Source organism: Lissotriton helveticus, chromosome 3_1, assembly GCF_964261635.1.
Source record: "Lissotriton helveticus chromosome 3_1, aLisHel1.1, whole genome shotgun sequence".
Lineage (NCBI taxonomy): Eukaryota > Metazoa > Chordata > Amphibia > Caudata > Salamandridae > Lissotriton > Lissotriton helveticus.
In genome coordinates, this window is record NC_136061.1 from 166,250,543 (window position 1) to 166,271,640 (window position 21,098).

Genomic DNA, 21,098 nt, shown 5'->3' on the forward strand with positions numbered 1-21,098 from the left:
ACTCTGTTCATCACCACCCCCTTTTCTGTATCGTGTTTGGACTTGTTTCAGCGGCTGCAGTTTTCTAGAGAATTATGTCCAATCTACTCCAAGGGATCCCTGGGGTGCTTTGCTACCAGGATGATGTACTGATATTTGGGGAGAATGGAGTACAACATGACCAAAAGCTCAAACAAGTTCTGATGAGGTTCCAGGAGCAGGAACATATGGTAAAAAAGGAAAAGTGTAGAATATGTTGCTCTGAAATAGAGTTTCTGGGACATAGTGACAGCAGAGGGCATACCACCTAAAACAGAGCTGCAAGACACCATACTAAACCTTACACCACCTAAAACCAAAGAGGAAGTCAAATCCTTTGTGGGTATGGTTGAGTTTTATAATAAGTTTGTTCAGAATTTTGCTAGGCAAACATACCAGTTTCGCAATCTGTTGAAGAAAGGGATAATGTTTGATTGGAGTTAGGAGTGTCAGAAAGAGTTTGAGGATACCAAAGCAGCATTGGCGGATGCTCCCAACCTGAAGACATTCTTAAGTGGTAGGAGAACGGTTATAACAGTAGATGCTAGCTTCAAAGGCCAAGGAGCTGTCATGACTCAAGAGGGTGAAAAGGGATAGGAGACAAAAGTATTTGCTTCTTGATCGCTGCGTCAGGCAGAGATGAACTACTCTGTGATTGAGAAGGACGCTTTAACTGCACATTTGGTCATTAACAAATTTAGAAATTTTGTAATGGGAACCAAGTTCGACTTGAGGACCAACTATAAACCTCTCGTTGAAGTTTTGACAAAAAAAGGACTAGACTCTATCTCGAGTAGGATGAGGAGGTGGGTGGTGAATCTACACGAATATACATTTGAGGTGGAGACGTACCATGCTGCAAATTGTCTCTCCCACATTGTAGGGTACCAATGGGAGGGGAAAAATTATGCTAGCAAACAGGAGGATGACATTTTGGGCCTACAAAATGGGAAAGTGTAGTAGAACAAGCAAAGTGATAGGAAGATTTGAAGACTGACCCACTCTTGCAGAGGGTATGTGAAAGGACACAGTGTGGATGCTCAGTTCAGGACAAACAAAAGAGTCACTCAAACCATTCAGGATGGTTAGAGATGACCTGTCCATAGTGGATCAGTGCCTTTTCAGTGGCATGAAGCTAATTCCGCCCGGAACCTTAAGGGACATACTGATCAACTTGGCCCATGAGGGACATCTTGGTATTACCAAGACTAAACAGAGGCTATGTTTAGACTTTTTGAGGCCAAACATGGATTCGGACATAGAGAGGAAGATGCGGGATTGTGTACCGTGCTCCTCTAGTGATAAGATACTCAAGTTGCATACACCGCCCTTGCACTGCAGATCATCACCAGAGGGCCCGTGGGTGGTTGTGGCCCTAGACATAATTGGTCCATTAACAGGATAGAACCGGTCACTGTATATAATAGTGCTGGTAGACTTGTACCCAGTGGCCCGAGTTGAATTTTGTCTCCGAGATCACCACAAAATCAGTCATTGAGTTCCTGCTGGAAGTGTTCCTTAGGGAGGGGTTGCCCAGTACCATACAGATGGACAACAGGGTTCAAACCTGCTCCCATAAAATGAAGGAGTTTTTAGAGTGCAATAGAATAAAACACAAGTTCTGTGCTCTGTATCACCTAGAGGCTAGTGGGATGGTGGAAAGACTGAACAAACCCATCAAGGAGAGCATCCAGTTAGCAAGAGTCAATGGGATGTGCTGAAGGGAAGAGGTGATGAAGCGTTAGGAGGCATATAGGCTAACGCCACATCAAACTACAAACCTGACACCTTTTGAACTAATGAAAGCTAGGAAGCCCAACTTTAGGTTGGTACCAGGGTGGATGAAGTGACACAAAGGGTGGTAAGATCTCTCTAAGAATATTTCTTTGAGTGACAGGTAACAGAGTCATGACTGATAAAAAATCAAGGTATGACAGAACACATGCAGTCAAAGGCATAGTCTCAAGGTGGGTGATTTCGTCAAAGCTCACACGTGTGGAGCAAAGTGGTCCTAATTTACAGGACCTATGAGAATTATAAAGTTATTCAGGAATGCAGTTAAGGCTCAAGACGGGAGAATTTGGAACCTAGGGAGGGTAGTGAAGTACACTATCCCCCTCACAAACCTTGCTGCACCGGGAGAAGGGGAGAGTTAGACCCCTGTTGTAGCAAGTGCACCCACTGCAGCTGACACTGAGAAAACCAAAGTTGACCCCAGGTCAAGTGCAAAAAAGATATGCCGTCCAAGTTTCCTCAAAGATTATGCTGCAAAGTAAATTGTTGTATCATCTGCTCACTATAGTTTCACATGATTTCATGTTCTATTGGTCTCTCTCCTACCATACTCGGTTCTCCCTCTCCTCCTTGTCCTCGTTCTCACCCCAGAGTTCCTAGGTTTATTTATTATTTATTTATTTAATGGTTTTGTAAAGCGCGTAGTAACTCAAGGAGCATCCCAGCGCTGACCTGTTCTCCAAGGGGGTTCAGCCGTCTGATGAGGTTATGTCTGCGGGAAAAGGAGGGTCTTTAGGGTTTTTCTGAATTGGAGGTAGTTTGGTTCTGACCTGAGTTTTCGTGGCAGATGGTTCCACTGTTTTGCTGTGTGAACCGAGAAGCGACGGCCACCGGTCTTGGCTTTTCTGACTCTCGGGACTGCAATAAAATTTTCTGCACCGGACCAGAGGTCTCTCTCCGCTTTGTATGGGACTAGGAGTTCTTTGAGAAGGGGGTGGGCGTTATTGTTGAGAGTTTTATGGGCCAGGCACAGGGCCTTGAAAACGACCCTTTCTCTGACTGGGAGCCAGTGGAGAGATCTAAGAGCCGGCCTGGCGGAGGATCTTCCTGGTGTGCCCGTGAGTAGGCGGGCGGCGGCATTTTGAACTTTTTGCAGTGAGTTCAGGGTGGCTTCAGGGGCTCCCAGGTAGATGGCGTTACAGTAATCTAATCTTGCCAGGATTAGACCCTGAATGAGGAGCCTCCTTGCGGTCTCAGGGAGTAAGGGGAAGATCTTCCTACAGGCTCTGAGTAGCCCAAAACATGTCCCTGCCGTTCTTTTAGCCTGAGTTTTAAAGCTCATGTCCCTTTCAATCCACACACCCAGGCTCTTGACCTCTTCCTTGGGAGTGGGAGGGTCACCTAGGCAACTGGGCCAAAGGTGAGATGGTAAAGAAATCCCCTTGTGGCCCATCAAGAGGATCTCAGTCTTGGACCCATTCAGCTTAAGTGAGGAGAGGTTCATCCATCGGTGGACTTCAGAGAGGCAGCCGTGGAGATCCGATGGGGCGTGGTGGGGATGTGAGAGGGTTACGACCAGCTGAGTGTCGTCGGCGTAGTTGATGATTGACACGCCGAACGAACTGACCCTCTTCTCCAGTGGGGCCATATACACGTTGAACAACGTGGGGCTCAGGGATGAGCCCTGTGGCACTCCACACCGGAGGGGGAAGATGGATGAGCAGCTGTCATTTTCCCGTACCTGAAATGAGCGTCCTGATAAGAAGGACTCTAACCATTTCAGGGCCATACCCTTTAGTCCGATCTCTCCCAGACGATGGATTAGGGTTGGGTGGTCTACAGTGTCGAAGGCCGCACTGAGATCCAGGAGGATCACTGCCACTGATCCTCCTGTGTCCAGAATGCTTCTGGCCTTCTCTACTGCTGCCAGGAGGGCGATGTCCGTGCCCTGGCCTGGACGGAACCCTGTCTGGGAGACCGCTAAGAGGTTGTTGCTTTCTAGGTAAACGATAGTTGTTTGTTTACCAGCTTCTCTGCGATCTTGCTGTTTCCAGGAAGAAGGGATATGGGCCTGTAGTTGGTGAGGTCCTGTGGGTCTCAGGAAGGTTTTTTTAGTAGACCTTTGACAGCAGCCGCTTTCCAGCTGGGGGGGACTATGCCCTCCGCGAAAGAGGAGTTGATCAGGGCCGTGAGGGGAGGGATGATGGTGCTCGACACTTTTTTTAGGAAACGGAGGGGTGCGGGGTCGAGGGGGGAGCCACTTTTAATTGAGGCAAGCGTAGCTCCTACTTCTTCCGTTGTTATGGGTCCGAAGGCATCCAGGGAGGGTTGGGGGTGAGCTGGTGATGGGGGGGGGATGGGTGGAGGTGGGAGTGAGAGTGAGATCCTGCTCTGTGTCGGCCTGATCGGGGGGAGGTATGGTGAGAAGAATTTTTTGAATCTTCTCGTCAAAGAAGGTGGCTAAGTTGTTACATTTAGTTTCAGCTTCTTTGGGGTCTAGGGGTTTGAGAGGGGGGTCAGGGGCGTGGAGGAGTTCTTTAAGAACTGTATAGGTTTCATGGGCCGAGCAGGCAGCGTTTTTAATTTTGTTCTCGTAGAAGCTAGTTTTGGTGTTACGGAGCTCTTTTTTGTAAGTTTTGACCGAGATACGAAATGACTCTTTTTGTTCCGTGGTTTTTTCCTTCCTCCAGATACGTTCGTTCCTTTTGCAAATCTTGCGAAGAAGGTTGAGTTCCGGGGTGTACCAGGGTGAGGGATTAACTCTCTTGATGTGTTTCAGAGAGTGGGTTTTTGGCAGAATAGCGTCGAGCGATTGGGAAATCCAGGTACTGAGTTCTTTGTCCCCTGCTAGGGCGTCGTGGGGGGGGGGCGGGGCGTTTTCCCTAAGTTTGGCAGCCCACATGTCTGGGTCCAATTTCTGCCAACGTCTGCTATACGTTCTGGTTTTGGAAGATGGAGGGGGCGGAATAATGATATCCCATACTAGGGAGACCAAGAAGTGGTCCGTCCAGGGAAGGGGAATATGGTCGACCGTTCTTAGATTGGTGATGTTAGAGAGGATAGGGTCAAGCAGTTGTCCTCTTTCATGGGTGGCCCGTGGGTTTTTGAGGTCAAGGCCCATTGAGGTGAAATCCTGGAGTAGTTCACTGGCCTGCTTGTCCTCTGGGTCCAAGAAATGCACATTCAGGTCTCCTAGTAGTAGGTAATTAGTGGAGGAGGTACATTTGGGTAGGTACATAGGTCTTTTTCTTTTCGTGTGAACTTAATGTTTGTATAGAAGGGGGGTGTATAGTATCCTCCGAATAAGGGGAGGAGACTCACACTGGTTTGCATCTTTCCTTTCCTCCCCACAACAGAATGTTATTTCCCCGCACCCTTGCTGATGCGGTTAGAATGTTTTGTGGAAAGGTTTCTATTTGAGGCTCCTGCGTAAGTCTTTGGAGAACATTGACAATGACAGCTGTGGCTGAGGTGTTCGCTATGATGTACATTTAATAAAGCCTCTTTCTTCATCCATCCTCGTCTCCTAGATTTTACACTAAACTTCTTAAAACCATCTTCCATAGCCACCATAGGAGATCACTAAAGGCCAGGGACCTCAGCCTGCTTTTTAAACTTAATGACATTAACCCCTTTTTGGGCTGTTTTTTTCTGATATGAAAAGACTTTCTGGTGGAAAAACAGTTTCACTTATGACGTCTGTAAATGTTCTCACTCGTTTCCTTTTATGAAATCAGTAAAGGAAGTAGTTCCTTTCCAAAATGTACAAGCCATATAGAACTAGCGTGGGAGGTTGAAATCTGGTACCTGGGTAGTTAAAAATTTGTTAATAACAGTTTGTGGGTTTTATTTCAAACATATGTGCAATTGCACAGGATGTTTATGCTTTGATTGTACAGTTAAGTGGTGGGTTGTGCCTACTGCAGTGAGAGTTGAATGTAAAGGGAAGATAGAAAACATATGTACCATGAACACTATATGGCACATTGAACAGCCAGGACATGTTTAAGAAACACTATTGCAGAACTGAGCCTCCATGATAATTTCAGTCTCACCCATGGCAGGCTGGCACATTTAACAGAACACTGACAAGCTTAAGTAGTCACTTGCAGAACTTGCCCAACCTTCTGGTGTATTTGTGCATCACACTGGGACTTTTTACCAGTACCTCGGGTAGGCTGACATAACAAGCATCATTTGAAAAAAGTGCCTGAGAATATTAGAGTAGAACCCTAAAGTTATTGGCTTAAACCTCCGACATTAGAGCAATACTCAAGTATGTATCAATATAAATACCCTGGTAGATTCTGTTATATTTTATGTTTTGATGCTCACATTTTGATGAGCAGCAACACACTATCTGAAAAGCACGGTTTTACTTCTGGCATAAATAATGGTGAGCTCGGCAGCCAGTATTACTGCTGGGCATATAGCAATGTTCTAATAGGCACAGTTTTATTTTAAAAAATGGAGCTGCAAAAATGTACTGTTCACTCACCTACAAAGAAAACAACTGCACTGACGATGGTCTACTTTGCTTGCTGGACACACTAAGAGGCCAGTATAAGTAGCAGTTTTGCACCACAACCTACCCGAAATGTCACCAGTTGCCATTGCCACTGTATACACTAGACAAGACATTTTTTAGGTAAAAGCCTTCGCTTTCAACTGAACAAGTCTATTTAATGCACATCTACAATTATGTTCTCTTACTCTGGACAATAGAGCTGTGCCAGAGTTTCTTATCTGAAAACTATGTTGTTGCCCCCTAGGCTACTTACCTGGAAGGCTCAGCTCTCTTTATTATGGTTTAATAGCTGATGCCTTGAGTTAAGGCATCTCTCGTTCCCTCCTTACCTGGTTTCTTACCTTTGTCTTTTTTGCCTAGAATTCATGTTCTCTCTTTCTCCTAGTCACTTGTCTGTGAAGCTTTATTCTCTTCCATCTGGTTCCTTACCTGGGATACCAGTGTTTACTCACTATGCTCCTTGATCCCAACCTAAAAGGGTCAATACCTGGGAGGGCGTGATCTCGGCCTCGTTGCATGTTGATAGCCGCTAGATCAAGTCCAATCCTCTTGAATAGTTTGAAGAGACGGTCTCGCAGTTCATCCACCACCATCTGATTCTGCCTGTTCAGTTTTGCACGATTTGACATGAGGCCACGGAGGAGAGGGTCAATGCCACCTGCAAAACAAAATTATCAATAAGGATTATTACATCTGTACCATGATTGTGACGATGTGGCTATATTGAAAGAGCAAGAAAGTTTTAGAAAATCCATCAGTTTACATAAGCAGTGGCCTGTATGAGAGGAAATGAAAGTTACACTTTCTAGTTAGCTTTCACTTGTACGCAAACCATGCAAGTTCTGTTAAAGTATTTAACAGAGTCAAAAGGAGCCTTCCAATTGGATAGAGTAATTACTTTTGTACTATATATGTTATTGTTTAACCACCTTGTAAATTTTGGTGCATGCCCCAGAAAGTAGTGTTTTAGCCAGAGAGAACGTGTATGGTTTGTGCTTGAACTAATCCTGAGCAGTTGCAATGTTTGCATTGGACTCCATGGTACTGATCGTTTGGGGGCAGTGTGCTAGCCTTGACTTGGATTATCCCTTTTCAACTTGACACTTCAGTATATACATCCATTTGTACTTGGACCGACACATGGTTTTACCCTTTGGGTTTCTTGACTGACTGATATTGGAATCTCCCTTAAATCACTGACTGATCCATTAAATTGCCCCCGTAATTGCCCAGAACGCTTCACTCTCCCTGCCGAATTTGATGCTAATCTTTTGCGCATTTTGCACGTTTCTAGAAACCTTTTAACTGAATATTGTGACTTAATCTGTTTTGTGACTCATCTGCCTTTAATCAAAACTTCAGTTTTCTCAGCTGCCTGAAAACTGTTTCCGCTATTTTAAATACTTTTTCTCCTGATTTGTGGGAACTGGGGAATTTTGTTTTATGTTGGGGGAATTGTGTGGAGAGGGTGGGGGAATCGAACCCTGACCTGGGAGGCTGCTAGTACCGACCACCGCCATTTTTCTTCGATGATGCGGTCTAGTTCTTTTCACCCTGGCCTCATTTAAATGGGACGCTGCGCAAGCGCGCCAGACCCCGTAATTGCCCAGAACGCTTCACTCTACCTGACGAATTTGCTGCTAATCTTTTGCGCATTTTGCACGTTTTTATAAACCTTTTAACTGAATAATTGGGACTTAATCTGTATTGTGACTCATCTGCCTTTAAACAAAACTTCAGTTTTCTCAGCTGCCTGAAAACTGTTTCCGCTATTTTAAATACTTTCTCTCCTGATTTGTGGGAACTGGGGAATTTTGTTTTATGTTGGGGAATTGTGTGGAGAGGGTGGGGGAATCGAACCCTGACCTGGGAGGCTGCTGGTACCAACCATCGCCATTTTTCTTCGACGGTGCGGTCTAGTTCTTTTCACCCTGGCCTCATTTAAACGGGACGCTGGGCAAGCGCGCAGCGGGCGCGCCGCTGGTGCGCCAAAGGCACGTCTAAGGCACGCCTAAGGCAAGCCCGTCTGCGCCCAACAGCGTCCCGGAGGCGACCGGCGCCCGGAATGCTGTTTGCATACCATCAGGTCAGGACAAACTTGTCTCCTACAGTAGAGATAGTCTCTACACCATTGGTAAGAGTTTGAGTTGCAGGCCCCACTTTCTTGTGCAGGGGAAGCATAACCGCTTGTCTTGCGATCACTGTGAGTGGAGACCCCCCTTATTTTAGGAAACACAGTACTAACCTTAACATGTGCACTTACAACACTATGCGGGATGGTGTTGGTGGTTATGTGAAGGCATTTCTATTAAATACTCGCTCAGTTAAACAACACGAACTTTAAATACATGACCTCTTAGTAGATTCTACCCCTGATTTGCTGATCCTAATGGAGACATGGCTGACTGAAGCATCCAATCCTACGATTGCTAGTGCAATCCCCCCTGGTTACCTTATTCTGAGAAAAGACTGAGTCGAAGGCAGAGGAGGGGGGGTAGCCTTGATTTACCGGAGTTCCTTTAACTGTGCTGTATTACCCACTCTGGAGTGAGTAGGAGCTGAGAGTTTGTGCTTTCCTCTAACTATCTCCGCACAACAGTCCATTGCTGGCCTAGTTATCTATCGTCCTCCAGGGCCAGCCGGAAAATGTTTAGAGTCACTTAGCCATGTTATCTCCCCCATAGCAGCTAAATATAGCCATTGTCTAGTTCTGGGGGACTTCAACATACACTTGGACAATAATTTCTGATCCAGAGTCAGTAAGGTTGTATGAATGTATGGAGATACTGAATATGACCCTGTATGTCTATCTCACTACCCATGAGAAGGGGCATACATTAGATCAGATTTTTTCATTTAAAGAAATTGAAACTGATGCTCCCCTTCCCTTAGTCTGGTTGGACCATTGCCTGTTAGGCTTTGGAGTCTCTAGAGAGCCCGACAAGCATCTCTCTTTAGGCCAGGCCCGTGCTAACAATTACAGACGTTTTCACTTGATTTCCCTAGAGACTATGCAGAAAGCACTTAGTCAATACGCTATCCCACTGAGTGGTAACCTAGAGGACGATGTGCTCGCCTTAGAGCATTGGTTCCAACTACGTGCCTTGGAAATGGCGCCCCCTACTATGAGGTCAACTAAAACTAACCAAGTCAGTTCCCCCTTGTTCTCGATGGCCCTGAAGGCAAGTAAAAGTGAGTGCAAACGCCTTGAAAGGAAATAGTGGGCAAATTATAATTCCATAGACAAAGGCATTTACAAGCAGGCCTTGAGAGAGCATTACAGAAATGTCCGCGAGGGAAAGATACTCTTCATTTCTAGTCAAATCAATGAGGCTAGTAATAAAAGCAGAGAACTTTTTAACATCGTGAAAAATGTAGCAGCTCCTAAGTCTGCAAGCAGCCTGTTTACGGTGACTAATGAATGGACTAACTTGCTGGCATGTTTTTTCCATGCTAAAATCAAAACTATCCAAGCCTTTGTTAAACAGAGCCGCTAGCTCTGGATGCGGCCATTGCTCTAGCGCCTGTTGCTAGGCGTTGTACTGAACCATCTTGGTCGCAGTTCCCTCCTATTCCTTTGGAAACATCCCTCTGAATTATGAAGTCACTCAAATCTGGCTCACCCTCTGACCCCTGCCCGGCTAAAATACTATCATCGACTGCAGAGGTACTCAATCCTGCAGTAAACTTCATTCTTAATACTGCTCTTCGGGAGGGCCTTATGCCTAAGTCCTGGAAACACGCCAAAATACTCCAGCTGCTGAAAAAACCATTGGCAGAACCCGCTGCAGCCTGTAATTACAGGCCTATTTCTCTACTGCCTTTCTTCTCCAAGGTTTTGGAGAAATATGTCAATATGATTACACAGAATACCTGGAGGCGAATCATCTACTTCATTCCAGTCAGTCCAGTTTTAGGGCTAATTTCAGCACAGAAACTGCACTACTGGAAGTTGCTGAAGCTATTAAAACCCAAACGAATAAAGGAGGAAATGCGGTACTGGTGTTGTTGGACCTCTCTGCTGCCTTCGACACCGTACCCATTAACAGACTGCTCAGCAGACTGGAGGAGTGGGGTGTCGGAGGTACTGTATTGAGCTGGTTCACCTCCTTTCTTAAAAACCGTAAACAAACTATTTGGTCCCCTCCTTTCTCTGCTGATATACTGCCTATGAACGTCGGAGTTCCTCAGGGCTCATTTTTGAGCCTCACTCAGTTTAATTTGTACATGGCCCCTCTCGCACTCATAGCCGAGAAGCACAGTGCGAAAATAATTTCATATGCGGACAATACCCAACTGCTGTTCACATGTGTGAAGGGGGCCGAGTTCAGTGGCAATGCTATTAAAATCTGTTTATCTGAGGTTTTCTCCTGGCTCAGAAATAATCAATTGAAAGGTAAGACATAAATCTGAGATTATTTTCTTTGGCTCCGGCCCCTGCGATGCCTGGCTTAATTGGTGGCCGCAAGATATGTCCCCCCTTCAGCACTAGTGAACACAGCTAACAATGTAGGGGTGAAACTGGATTCCACCCTCTCAATGAAGGCCCAGATACAACCAGTGGCTGGAACCTGCTTTGGGTTGTTGAGAATGCTGCAAAACTTCCTCCCCCTACTTCCTGTCTCGCATAGAAAGATGGTCGTACAGGCCTTGGTGATCTCTATGTTGGATTATGTCAATTCCCTCTACCTTTGTAATGTAATGTAATGTAATGGTGTCTTGTAAAGCGCCTGAATCACCCCACATGGGGTATCTCCGCGCTGTAGACCGCTAGGGAACCCGTCCTGGCTTTCCCTGTGAGATGGTCCCTACTGGGTATCTCCAAGGTGAAGCCAGGCATCCCCGGCGTATGTGGGGGGCCGTTGTGGAGATGTGGAAAGCTAATGCCCAGAGTTCCCGAGTGTGATCCCTGGTTAGAGTAGGCACCGAGGCGAGAATTATCGAGTCCGCTGACCCTGGTCCACGACCCTGCCGCGTCGGGAATTGAACCCTGGTCCCGGGCCGTCCTCGGCTTCCGGGTCTGCCGCCTCTAACCAGTGAGCCACACCACTCCACTACCTTTGCCTTCCTGCGTACCTAGTCGGCCATCTTCAAGTGATCCAAAATGCTGCGGCCAGAGCTATTTTTCTGGCAGGTCCCAGGACACACACAACCCCTTTGCTGGTCTCCCTGCATTTGCTCCCGGTCCAGAAACGGATCCATTTTACATCATTGGTGCTTGTCTTTAAAGCCTTCCATAAGAATGGGGCTCCTTACCTCAATGAAAGATTTCAGCATTACATTCCCCAGCGCACTCTGAGGTCTTCCGCTCAACTTCTGATCTTCACTCCCAAGGTCAAGTTGTCGAGGATTGAGGGCAGATCCTTTCAAGTGGCAGTCTCTCGCTTATGGAACTCTCTGCCACTAGGTCTCAGACAGGGGGAAGACCTCCTCACGTTTAGGCGGAAATTAAAGACCTGGCTGTTTCAGCTGTAAACCCAGTGGATTACTTTTGGGAAGCAGAGTTTCTCTTTCTGCTAGTTGTTGTGTGGGCTTTGTTTTAGCGCCGGGACAGTCCTGGGAGTAGCTGCGCGCTTTATGAGTGCCATATAACATAACATGAATGCTGATTGTGAACGGATTAGCTGGCTTATTTATTTGTTTATTTATTTTTGATATTTATAAAGCGCAGCATATACCCTCGGGCGTCTTGGCGCTAATGAAACCAGTTACTTGTGGTGAGAAACGTGGGGACGGAAGAATCATTGATCGAACAGCCAAGTTTTTAGGAGCTTACGGAAGTGAAGGAGGGAGGGGCACTGCCTGATGTTTAGGGGTAAAGTATTCCAGAGCTTCGGGGCTGCCACCAAGAAGCGTCGATCACCCCAAGATACCGTCTTTGTACGAGGAATGACCAGTTGGCCGAGGGTAGCTGAACGTAACATTCTGCTAGGTTTGTACTGTTGCAGCTGCTCTTTCAGAAAGTGAGGTCCTTGGTTATTGAGCGCTTTGAACACGATACAAAGGGACTTGAAATGGATTCTGTTTCGAATGGTGAGCCAGTGGTAATCCTTTATGCTTCTTGATATTGATTCATATTTTGTTTTGCCTGAAAGCAGGCGTGCTGCTGCGTTCTGGATAGTTTGTAGTTTGGTTATTACTCTGGAGTGGGCGTTGAGAAAGAGGCCGTTGCAGTAATCCAGAGCAGAAAATACTAGGGAGGTGACCAAAGTTTTGATGGCAGACTCTGGGAGAAAAGGTCGGATTTTTCTGATCATCTTTAGTTTTAGATGTGCTGTGGAAACTGTTTTATTGGCATGATCCATGAAGTGTAAACCTTCATCGAACACAATACCGAGATTCCTAACTTTGGCGGTTGGGGTGGGAGGGGTACCGAAGGCATCTGGCCACCAACTTGATGGCCAGGCTGGGAGAAGAGGTCCAAATATGACCACCTCAGTTTTATCTGAGTTTAATTTTAGGCAATTAGTGGCCATCCATTCTCCTATGTCAACAAGTCCCTTCTTAAATGTTTCCGCCACTTGATCTCCGTCACCTTTGATTGCCAGTACCAACTGGGTATCATCGGCATAGGAGGTTAGGCTCATCCCGTATGCTTTGATGGTTTTAGCAAGGTCCGACACATAAATGTTGAAAAGTGTCGGACTAAGGGATGAGCCTTGAGGAACTCCGCAGGGAGATGAAAGTTGTGCCGATTGAAATGGGCCTAAGATGACAGCCTGCGTCCTTTTGGCTAGGAAGGAGGCAATGAGATCTTTAGCAGAGTGGCAGATTCCGAATCCCTCGGCACGATCGACCAAGATTGTATGGTCGACCGTGTCGAAGGCCGCTGATAAATCCAACATTACCAGGATGGCTGTTCCCCCCTGATCCCGGATTACCCTGATATCATCGGCGGCCTTAATCAAGGCTGTCTCTGTCCCATGGTATTTCCGGAATCCAAATTGCGTGCCATCCAGGAGATGGTGTTTTTCAATGAATTCAGAAATCTGAATGTTCATGGCTTTTTCGATCACCTTAGCCACAAACGGGAGACTTGCAATGGGCCTGTAGTTTTTTAGCTCATTTTTATCCAGGGAAGGTTTTTTTAACAGGGGTTTTAGTAGGGTGTTTTTTAAGGGGTCTGGATAAGTGCCTGCAAGTAGAGTGGAGTTGCAGACTTGGGTAAGTAATGGAATGATGGAGTCCATTACCGGCAGAAGCACTGAGAGTGGACAAGGGTCCAGGGCCGATCCTGATTTAATAGTGGACACTATGATTTTGATTTGGTCCATTGTGACTGGTTGAAAGCTGGGGAACGTGTTGGCTGGAGGTAGAGTGAAGGAATTAACTGTCCTAGGGAGTGATTTTGCCGAGAATGCCTGATAGATATCGTCAACTTTGGTAAAGAAAAAGAGGCTAAGGAGTCACATAAAGATTGTGACGGGGGGGAGTGAGATCCGGGGAATTGCCTGACAGTGATTTTGTGATTTGGTACAATCGTCTACTGGAATTTTAGGATTTTTGGATTTGGTCAGAGTAGTAGTCTTTTTTCGCCTTTGTAATCATGGCTTTGTAGAGTGCTAAAGATTCCTTATAGGTTGCTTTGCTTGCTATATCGTAGGTTTTCCTCCATTGTCTCTCCTTATTCCGGATTGATTTGCTTTTGTGCCCTTAGTTCTTCGTTATACCAGGGGGCAGTGGGTTTAGATCTATTTTTAGATAATTCTTTGGTCGGGGCTGATTGATTCGTGGCCAAACCCAGCCAGGAGTGAAATTGAAGTAATGCTGAATTGGGGTCAGCAGACAGTACTGGGCAAGTATGATCCAGTTTTGACCTTAGCTCGTCCAGATTGATGTTTTTCCAATCTTTAAAAGACTTTTGAGGGATGGGAGTAGGTTTATTATCGCAAGGAGTATTAATGGTGATAGTAGCAAAAATAGCATGATGGTCAGTCCATGGCAGGGGTAATATGTTGGTTATTTGTAGGCCTTCTAAATTGGAGAATATGGGATCCAAAATGTGGCCGGCTAAGTGAGTGGGGGAGGTGACCCGTTGTTTTAGCCCTAGTATTTCCAGGTCGGAAGTTAGGGTGACCGTGTCAGTTAGATGGGATTGGTCCAAGTGAAAATTCAGGTCACCTAGGACCATAAATGTACTTTCAGTGGCAACTGATTCCAACATTGTGTTAATGCTGTTAAGAAAGGCTGTTTTTGTTCCAGGGGGACGATATATCAATATTCCTTTGAAGTTAAACAAAGGTGATAACTTGATGGCAAACTGCATGGCTTCACAGGATGTGGATGGGATAGGAATCGTTCTGACAGGATATGAGTCTCTGGCTATTATGGCCAGCCCACCCCCTCGTTGTCTAAATCTGTCCTGGTGGTATGCTTTGTATCCATCCGGTACTGCTATAGCTAAGTCTGGCTCTGATGTTTCATCGGTCCATGTCTCAGTGACAAACAGAACATCCAATTTAAAGTCGGTAATGAGGTCTGAGACCTCTTGCCTATGCTTAACGAGTGAGCGCGCATTGATAAGGGCAATTGTTATGACAGCTATTTTTCCCTTCCTTGCAGATGCCGTATTTACGACAGGTAATCGTAAAGGTATTGTATGGTTACAATGGGGGCAGTAGGTAGCAGACTGGCTATGTAATTCTGAAGGTTCTATTTTTGTACAGCAAGTGTTGGGCGCTGGCTGAAGTGCCAATAAGTCGTGGCTTGTGTACGTCCTGTCGGTATCTGGCGTCGGTCGGGCAGGAGTTGTGGCCCTGGGCCCGGTCCCGGCGCGGACGGGCGCAGACGGGCTTGCCTTACTATCAGTAATTTAGCAAAAGAGATTCACTATGGCTGTAAACTAGAAAATGCAAATTTCTAAGCCTCTCAGTGTAGCCAATTACATACCTTAGAAATCAGTCAATAATTATTAATGTTGAATCACCTACACTTGGATTTTTCCTCACTCCACTTGGCCATTTGAAAGTTTGGGTTGTTGATTTCTCCTCACTGTATATAAGCTGTACAATGCAATTCCCAAGGTCAATCTTTGACACCAACTAGGTGTAAGTGTGCCTCACCCATGCTACTGAGCTAAATCCGAGCTTCGGGCTGTCTGTGGAAGGATATGTTCAAAGAATAATACCGTAACCAGTTGAAACTAGCATACCCTGATTTCGAGCTTTCCTCAGAGGGAGGCCTATATTCTGCAATAAAGGGTCTTTGTTAGAACCTTTTACTAGGTGTTGTGCTTTTTTTCGCCTTCCGTTAGTAATGGTAATGCCTATGTGTGTGCAGATACCAAGGACACCCTCAGTTTTAAAAAGGTGATTGAGTTTCACCCTGTCAAGCAGATCTTGATTACACTCATTGTAGAACCTCTCTATACTGATATCCTTCAAAGAGCCATCTTAACCTGTGTACAGGAAATTTAGGGGGAACCATGAATGTAAAACATGGTCATGTATTACTTGATGCAACTAATGGAAAAGGCACAAACCAACAATTTCTTCAACTAAGACAAGAGGAACTCACGCCCTCACATTTTGCGCCTAGTCTGGCAAATCTCTATACTCGTTCCTTTGAGAATAAACATATTTTGAAGCTAGGTACCCTCTGTCTAAGTAGTTTCATGCTGTGTTGAAGCTATATAGATGGAAGCTTAGCCATCCGGGAAGATAATGAGAAAACAGCTAGCCAGCTTGTAGGCTAAATAAACCAATATAACATACATTTGAAATTGCAGCTCAAATAAGTACGATTAACAGCGTACCTGGACTTGGGATTGGAGTCCAAGGATGAGAAATTGAAAAATAAGGTACATTTTAAACCTATGGATAGAAACTCTCTTCTATCGACTGAAAGCTTAGATCTGATAGCGCTCTGAATAGAATTGCCAGGAGGCCAATATTAACAAATCCGAAGGAATGGCTCTGATAGCACAGACCTTAACCACTTCCATGCTAATGACAAGGTCAGCTCGTCATGCAGTACACTGGAGCTGTGCTAATGACGAGCTGACCTTATCATGAACAATGGGATTTCCAGAAGTCCAGCACCCAGCATTGAAGGTGTTAAAAAATAAGTCGTTGACCTTATGCAAAAACAAAGACAAAAGACATTACCCAATTAAAATCTTAAGTAGAGGCAAAAACAGCCTAAATAAATAAAGAGTGCCTTAATGAAGACATATCAGAATTCCTAAAAGGACAGGATCCCGTGTATCTACATACAACAATGAGTAACTGAATAAAAAAACACTTAAGCACGAAGAAGACTGTTAAAATATGTACAATGCAGTTTAATCAACCACTCTTTGTCTTTAAAAGGATGAGAAACTTGTAGAATCAGTTGATGCATACGTAGCCTATGAAGAGGATCACATAATATGATCACGTTATGCTTGAAATCTTCCTAGAGTACAAGGACATCATCCTTGTGGCAGCTGATCTGTGTGTAAACATACACAATGTCTAGGTTTATTGACTCACAGCTGTGCCACTTCTGGGGAAAATAGAAATTCACAAATTGTAGTTCTGGGGTAATATAAATGATTGTATGTCCATGTGGATTAAAGTATTTGTCAATGTCTAAAGGTAGAGAGCTAATGATAGACCACCACAATACTATCTAAATGTGTACACTCATTACGAAATTAGGTACACTTTAAAGAGATTTTCAGTAAACCATATTGGAATAAACAACTATAAGAAGATGGATCAACTATATAAAAGACCCTACTGAAAATAAAAAAACAATGATGTTGTTTTTCTCAAAGCAGTGAGAACACAGGCTTACAGGATGGCATTGATTGTAATGTGTGAATATAAGCTTATATTTAGTGGGGAATATGGACACATGTCCCTTTCACAGAGGGTATTTGTTTAAAATGGTCAATTAGAGAAATTAGGGCCAGATATACGACCATTCTAAATTGTGAGTCGCAATTTGCTCTCGATTGCGGGTCGCAAATTGTGATTCTCAATTTAGAATGTACAACAGTGTCAGAGACACTGATTGCGATTCCCAATGGGGTTGCAAATTGTGAGGCTCATGAATATTAATGAGCCATTCACGATTTGCTACCCCATTGGGAAGGGCTGGACTTGCCAGGGATGGTGGCCTGCTGGGCTCAGCAGACCTCCATGTCTGGGACTGCTTTTCAATAAAGGAAGGTATTTTCTAAATGCAGCTCGTTTTCTTTAAAGGAAAATGGTATGCATTTAAAACAGAAAAATGTAAGGTATTCGTTTCATTTTTTAAGGGCAGGTCCCTCGGACCACTGCCTGTCCCTAAAAAATATTTTCCCCTGCATTTGCAAAGGGGAAGGTGTCCCTAAGGGACCCCATCCCTTTTGCAAGTGCATTACCACCCTCTTGAAGAGGGTGGTAATTTGTGAGTGTTTTACGACCGCAATTGCAGTCGCAAAACATTCATAAATGGCTTTGGGGTTGCTATTAGGAAGGAAACGCCCCTTCCTAATAGCGAGTCGCAAAACACTATTTTGCAAACCACAATTTATTTGCGAGTCGTAAAATAGTGTTTGTACATGACCCACAAAGATTTAGCATGCACAAACGGGTCGCAAACCCGTTTGGGCATGCTAAATCCCCTCGTACATCTGGCCCTTAGTCTCAGGTTTGCATAGATTTCTATGTCGGGGTTTGTGTGCCTTTTTTTGTTTTGATGCAGATCAGATGCAATAATCATTTTTGCCGTTTACAAAGCAAAGCAGAAAGGTGTTTGCGTAGCTTTGTAAAAAACCAAAAAAACACAAAACCACATTACTTTACTTTGCATTATTTTGCATCAAGTAGACATTTCATGGGGGTTGTATGGATGTTCCTATGCATCCACATATAGATTTGGAAGCAAACCCAAATCTACAATGACATATACAGAACTTAAAATTGTACTTGCTGCGGGCTTGAAGCCAGTGAAGCTCCACCAAGAGGGAGAGGAAGCAATGTCAAGTGAGGTCAATTGTTCTACCAAAAAAGAGACCTGCAGATTACTGGATGATCTGAAGTTTAGCCAACAAAACATTTGGAGGCCTTAATCTAACAAACTGCCATATTTCTGAACCTGTGGAAGGCCGAGGGGGCACTAATGGTGCCCTCCTGTTGATCCCTGCACCTTGTGGTAGGTTTGGGGTGCCTGCCAAGGGGTGCAGGGATGACCCGCACTCCCATTTTACAATGGGAGAATGTGTTACGGTTGGTTTACGGCCAGAATGCACGCTCCCATTGTGAAATGTAGGAATGCGACCAAAAGGGTGTCGGTCGGTCTCATGACCGAGACCGTGTCGGGCGGAGTTATTCCACCCAACATCGTAATGAGCCCCAAAGTAACATGTATTAATAAAAACAGTACTATATGTTTTGTCACCCTGTCTAGCATTTATTTAATAAAGTCTTTTGGTAGACCTTAGCCCCCAAAAATGCTTCATTCTTATTAAGATATGAACCCGTTTTGTGGTGATCAAAACACTTTTTATATCCAGAATTAAGCATATCCGCACAAAAATCAACTAGGGTGCGGAGAAGCCTAATCTCTAAACTCGTGTTCATGTCAAATGACCCACAAATAAATACAGTTTCAAATGGAACAATCTATTAGAGCGACTGTGCTGCTACAACTTAAAAAAAACATCTTGATCGATACCCCTTTTTCCTCCCACTTTCTCTCCTGCTGCACTGGAAGAAGTAACTTGCTCACTCACCGCTACTCACGGTTCAGCACACTGATGAGAAAAAGTTATTTGCATTCTGTTGCTGAACAAGGACAAAATAATTAGAGGGAATATTGCTTCAAATTGGACATTATTTAGTAGTGGGGTTTGCCCTCTTCCTCTTTATTATTGTGATGATAGAAATATTCATCCAGTAAGTGTGACACTAAAGTAAAAATCTCAGCGTCTTTCCTCTTATATTGAGTGTTTTTAATAAACTGGTCAAGGTGAGCGAATGTGCAGTGAAGAACACTAAACTTACAAGGAGCGTGGCCACCGAGATAAATATTGATGTGTATTTTGAGGCTGCGCCAGCCATCCATAAACATCCGCGCAAAGTCCTGACCCAAATGTAGCCATTTGATTTCAGAATTCAACTAAAATTGTAAAGTAACCTGTGGATGATGGCGTGAGGTGTTCCTGAAACTACAGGCTCTGGTGACTTCTCGCACCTCTGAGGAAGCAAAACGGCGCCCATCAACTCCTGAAGTGTAGACACAACCAGACACCGACAGTGGTGCATTGGTGACTGCCCAATCAGCTGCTGAGACGTGGAGAACGCTGGGAGGAGGCGGGTGCTGCTGAGCTGTAAGAGGTGTTAAGGAGGGTTAAGTTGCCGCTCGGTGACAGCTGGCCGTGTTGCGCGGATAGTCGGAGAGGCCTGTTGGGTTTTTCCCGGTAGGGGTGGGGTGGCTGTGCCTGGGCCTGTCAGAACTGTATGAAAGGAGAACTGGATGATAGGGGCCTATATCTGCAGACCGACTGCAGTGAGAAAAAAGTAGAATGGAGTCTGATCTTAAATAAGGGCCTTCCCTAAAGCAGTGGCGGTGGGCTAAAGCCATCCTGCACCATGAGTGAGCGCTGGAAAAAAGAACTTTGCTGCAGCGGTGCTCTACACCGTGCTCGTGTTTGGTGAGGTTATACCGGTTCCTGATCAACGGAGCCATCAATTGTGTGGACCGTCATTAAAATGGAGGACATAAATTCCCAGTAGTTTTACCCTGAAAACGTTGGTAGATATGGTGGATACATGATGCAGCTTTGTCTGTATCATGGATGTGTACAGACAGGACTGAAGTAAATGTTCTACATATTTCACAAAGTGCACATTCTGGGTGAGGGCTGAGATGGTCTCCTGACAAACAGAACTCACTGAACTGTGGCCACACATCAACCTGAAAGGTACAATATAGGCTTGGATTTCCAGCCTCAAGTGATGCCATTTTAATTCAGTACAGACGTTTCGTCGAATTGCGTGCCCTTGGTTGGCTTTCCAACCATATACCTATAGCAAAGGTAAAGATAAATCTGAGAGCATCACTAGATAGATTTATGTTTAGGGAATTCTACTACATACTGAACTCTAATCATGGTGAAAGATAAACCAGGATGACATTCCCAGGCTAACAAGATTCTACCATATACAGCTGCCTCTAAAGAAGCAACCCATGAGGGGGTGGGGGTGATCCTGCGATGAATGGGTGGAAAAGCTCTGACATGCCTACAGCAAGTGACATCATGAAGGTGCATCAGAGTCTTGAATGTCCCCAGACTCAAGATAGACTCGGTCTCCGTCGAGATGATAATCATCAAAGCTGACTCGAAGGTGGCTGAAAGGACAAAGGCAACAGAGGTTGCACACAAAATCATCCCATAAAACTACTAGAAATGTGAGCTACAATAATTAAATTAGAGGGGACCACCTCTTTCTGGAGGCAAGGGTAGAAGATGCTGCAGGTAGACCCAAAGTAAAAGCCTCCACTTCCTCAGATTCGTGGACCATGCGGAGGGACCCACTGCTAAACATTTTCATGAGAAATGGTTGCTGGAAACTTTGAAACCGAAAGGATTATCTAAACTGTTTTGAATTTGAAGGGCTCAGAGGGCACTGACAGCATGCCAAAAACCTGGCCACAAGATCGCATCTGGAATTTTGATATGGGATGCCACTATTCAGTGGCTCTTCATATCGAACATGCACAATGGAAAGAGATGAAAAAACAGTTTCTTCCAACCACTGCCACATCACAGCTTCTTTGAAGCGAGTAAAAAGATGTCTCCGCGAAGCAGGTAAAATATGTTTCCATGAACAGGGACTGATATATA

The 21,098-nt window shown here is 45.0% G+C and overlaps 1 protein-coding gene across 1 annotated transcript in view; it reads right to left on the bottom strand.

The window, feature by feature from the left end:
- LOC144822228 (eosinophil peroxidase-like) overlaps nucleotides 1–21,098 on the bottom strand; it is an 85,003-nt gene that overhangs the window by 10,202 nt on the left and 53,703 nt on the right. The window contains exon 11 of the mRNA XM_078679477.1: nucleotides 6,768–6,938. Coding sequence (XP_078535603.1) covers nucleotides 6,768–6,938 — 171 coding nt within the window. The remainder of the gene's footprint in view (nucleotides 1–6,767; nucleotides 6,939–21,098) is intronic.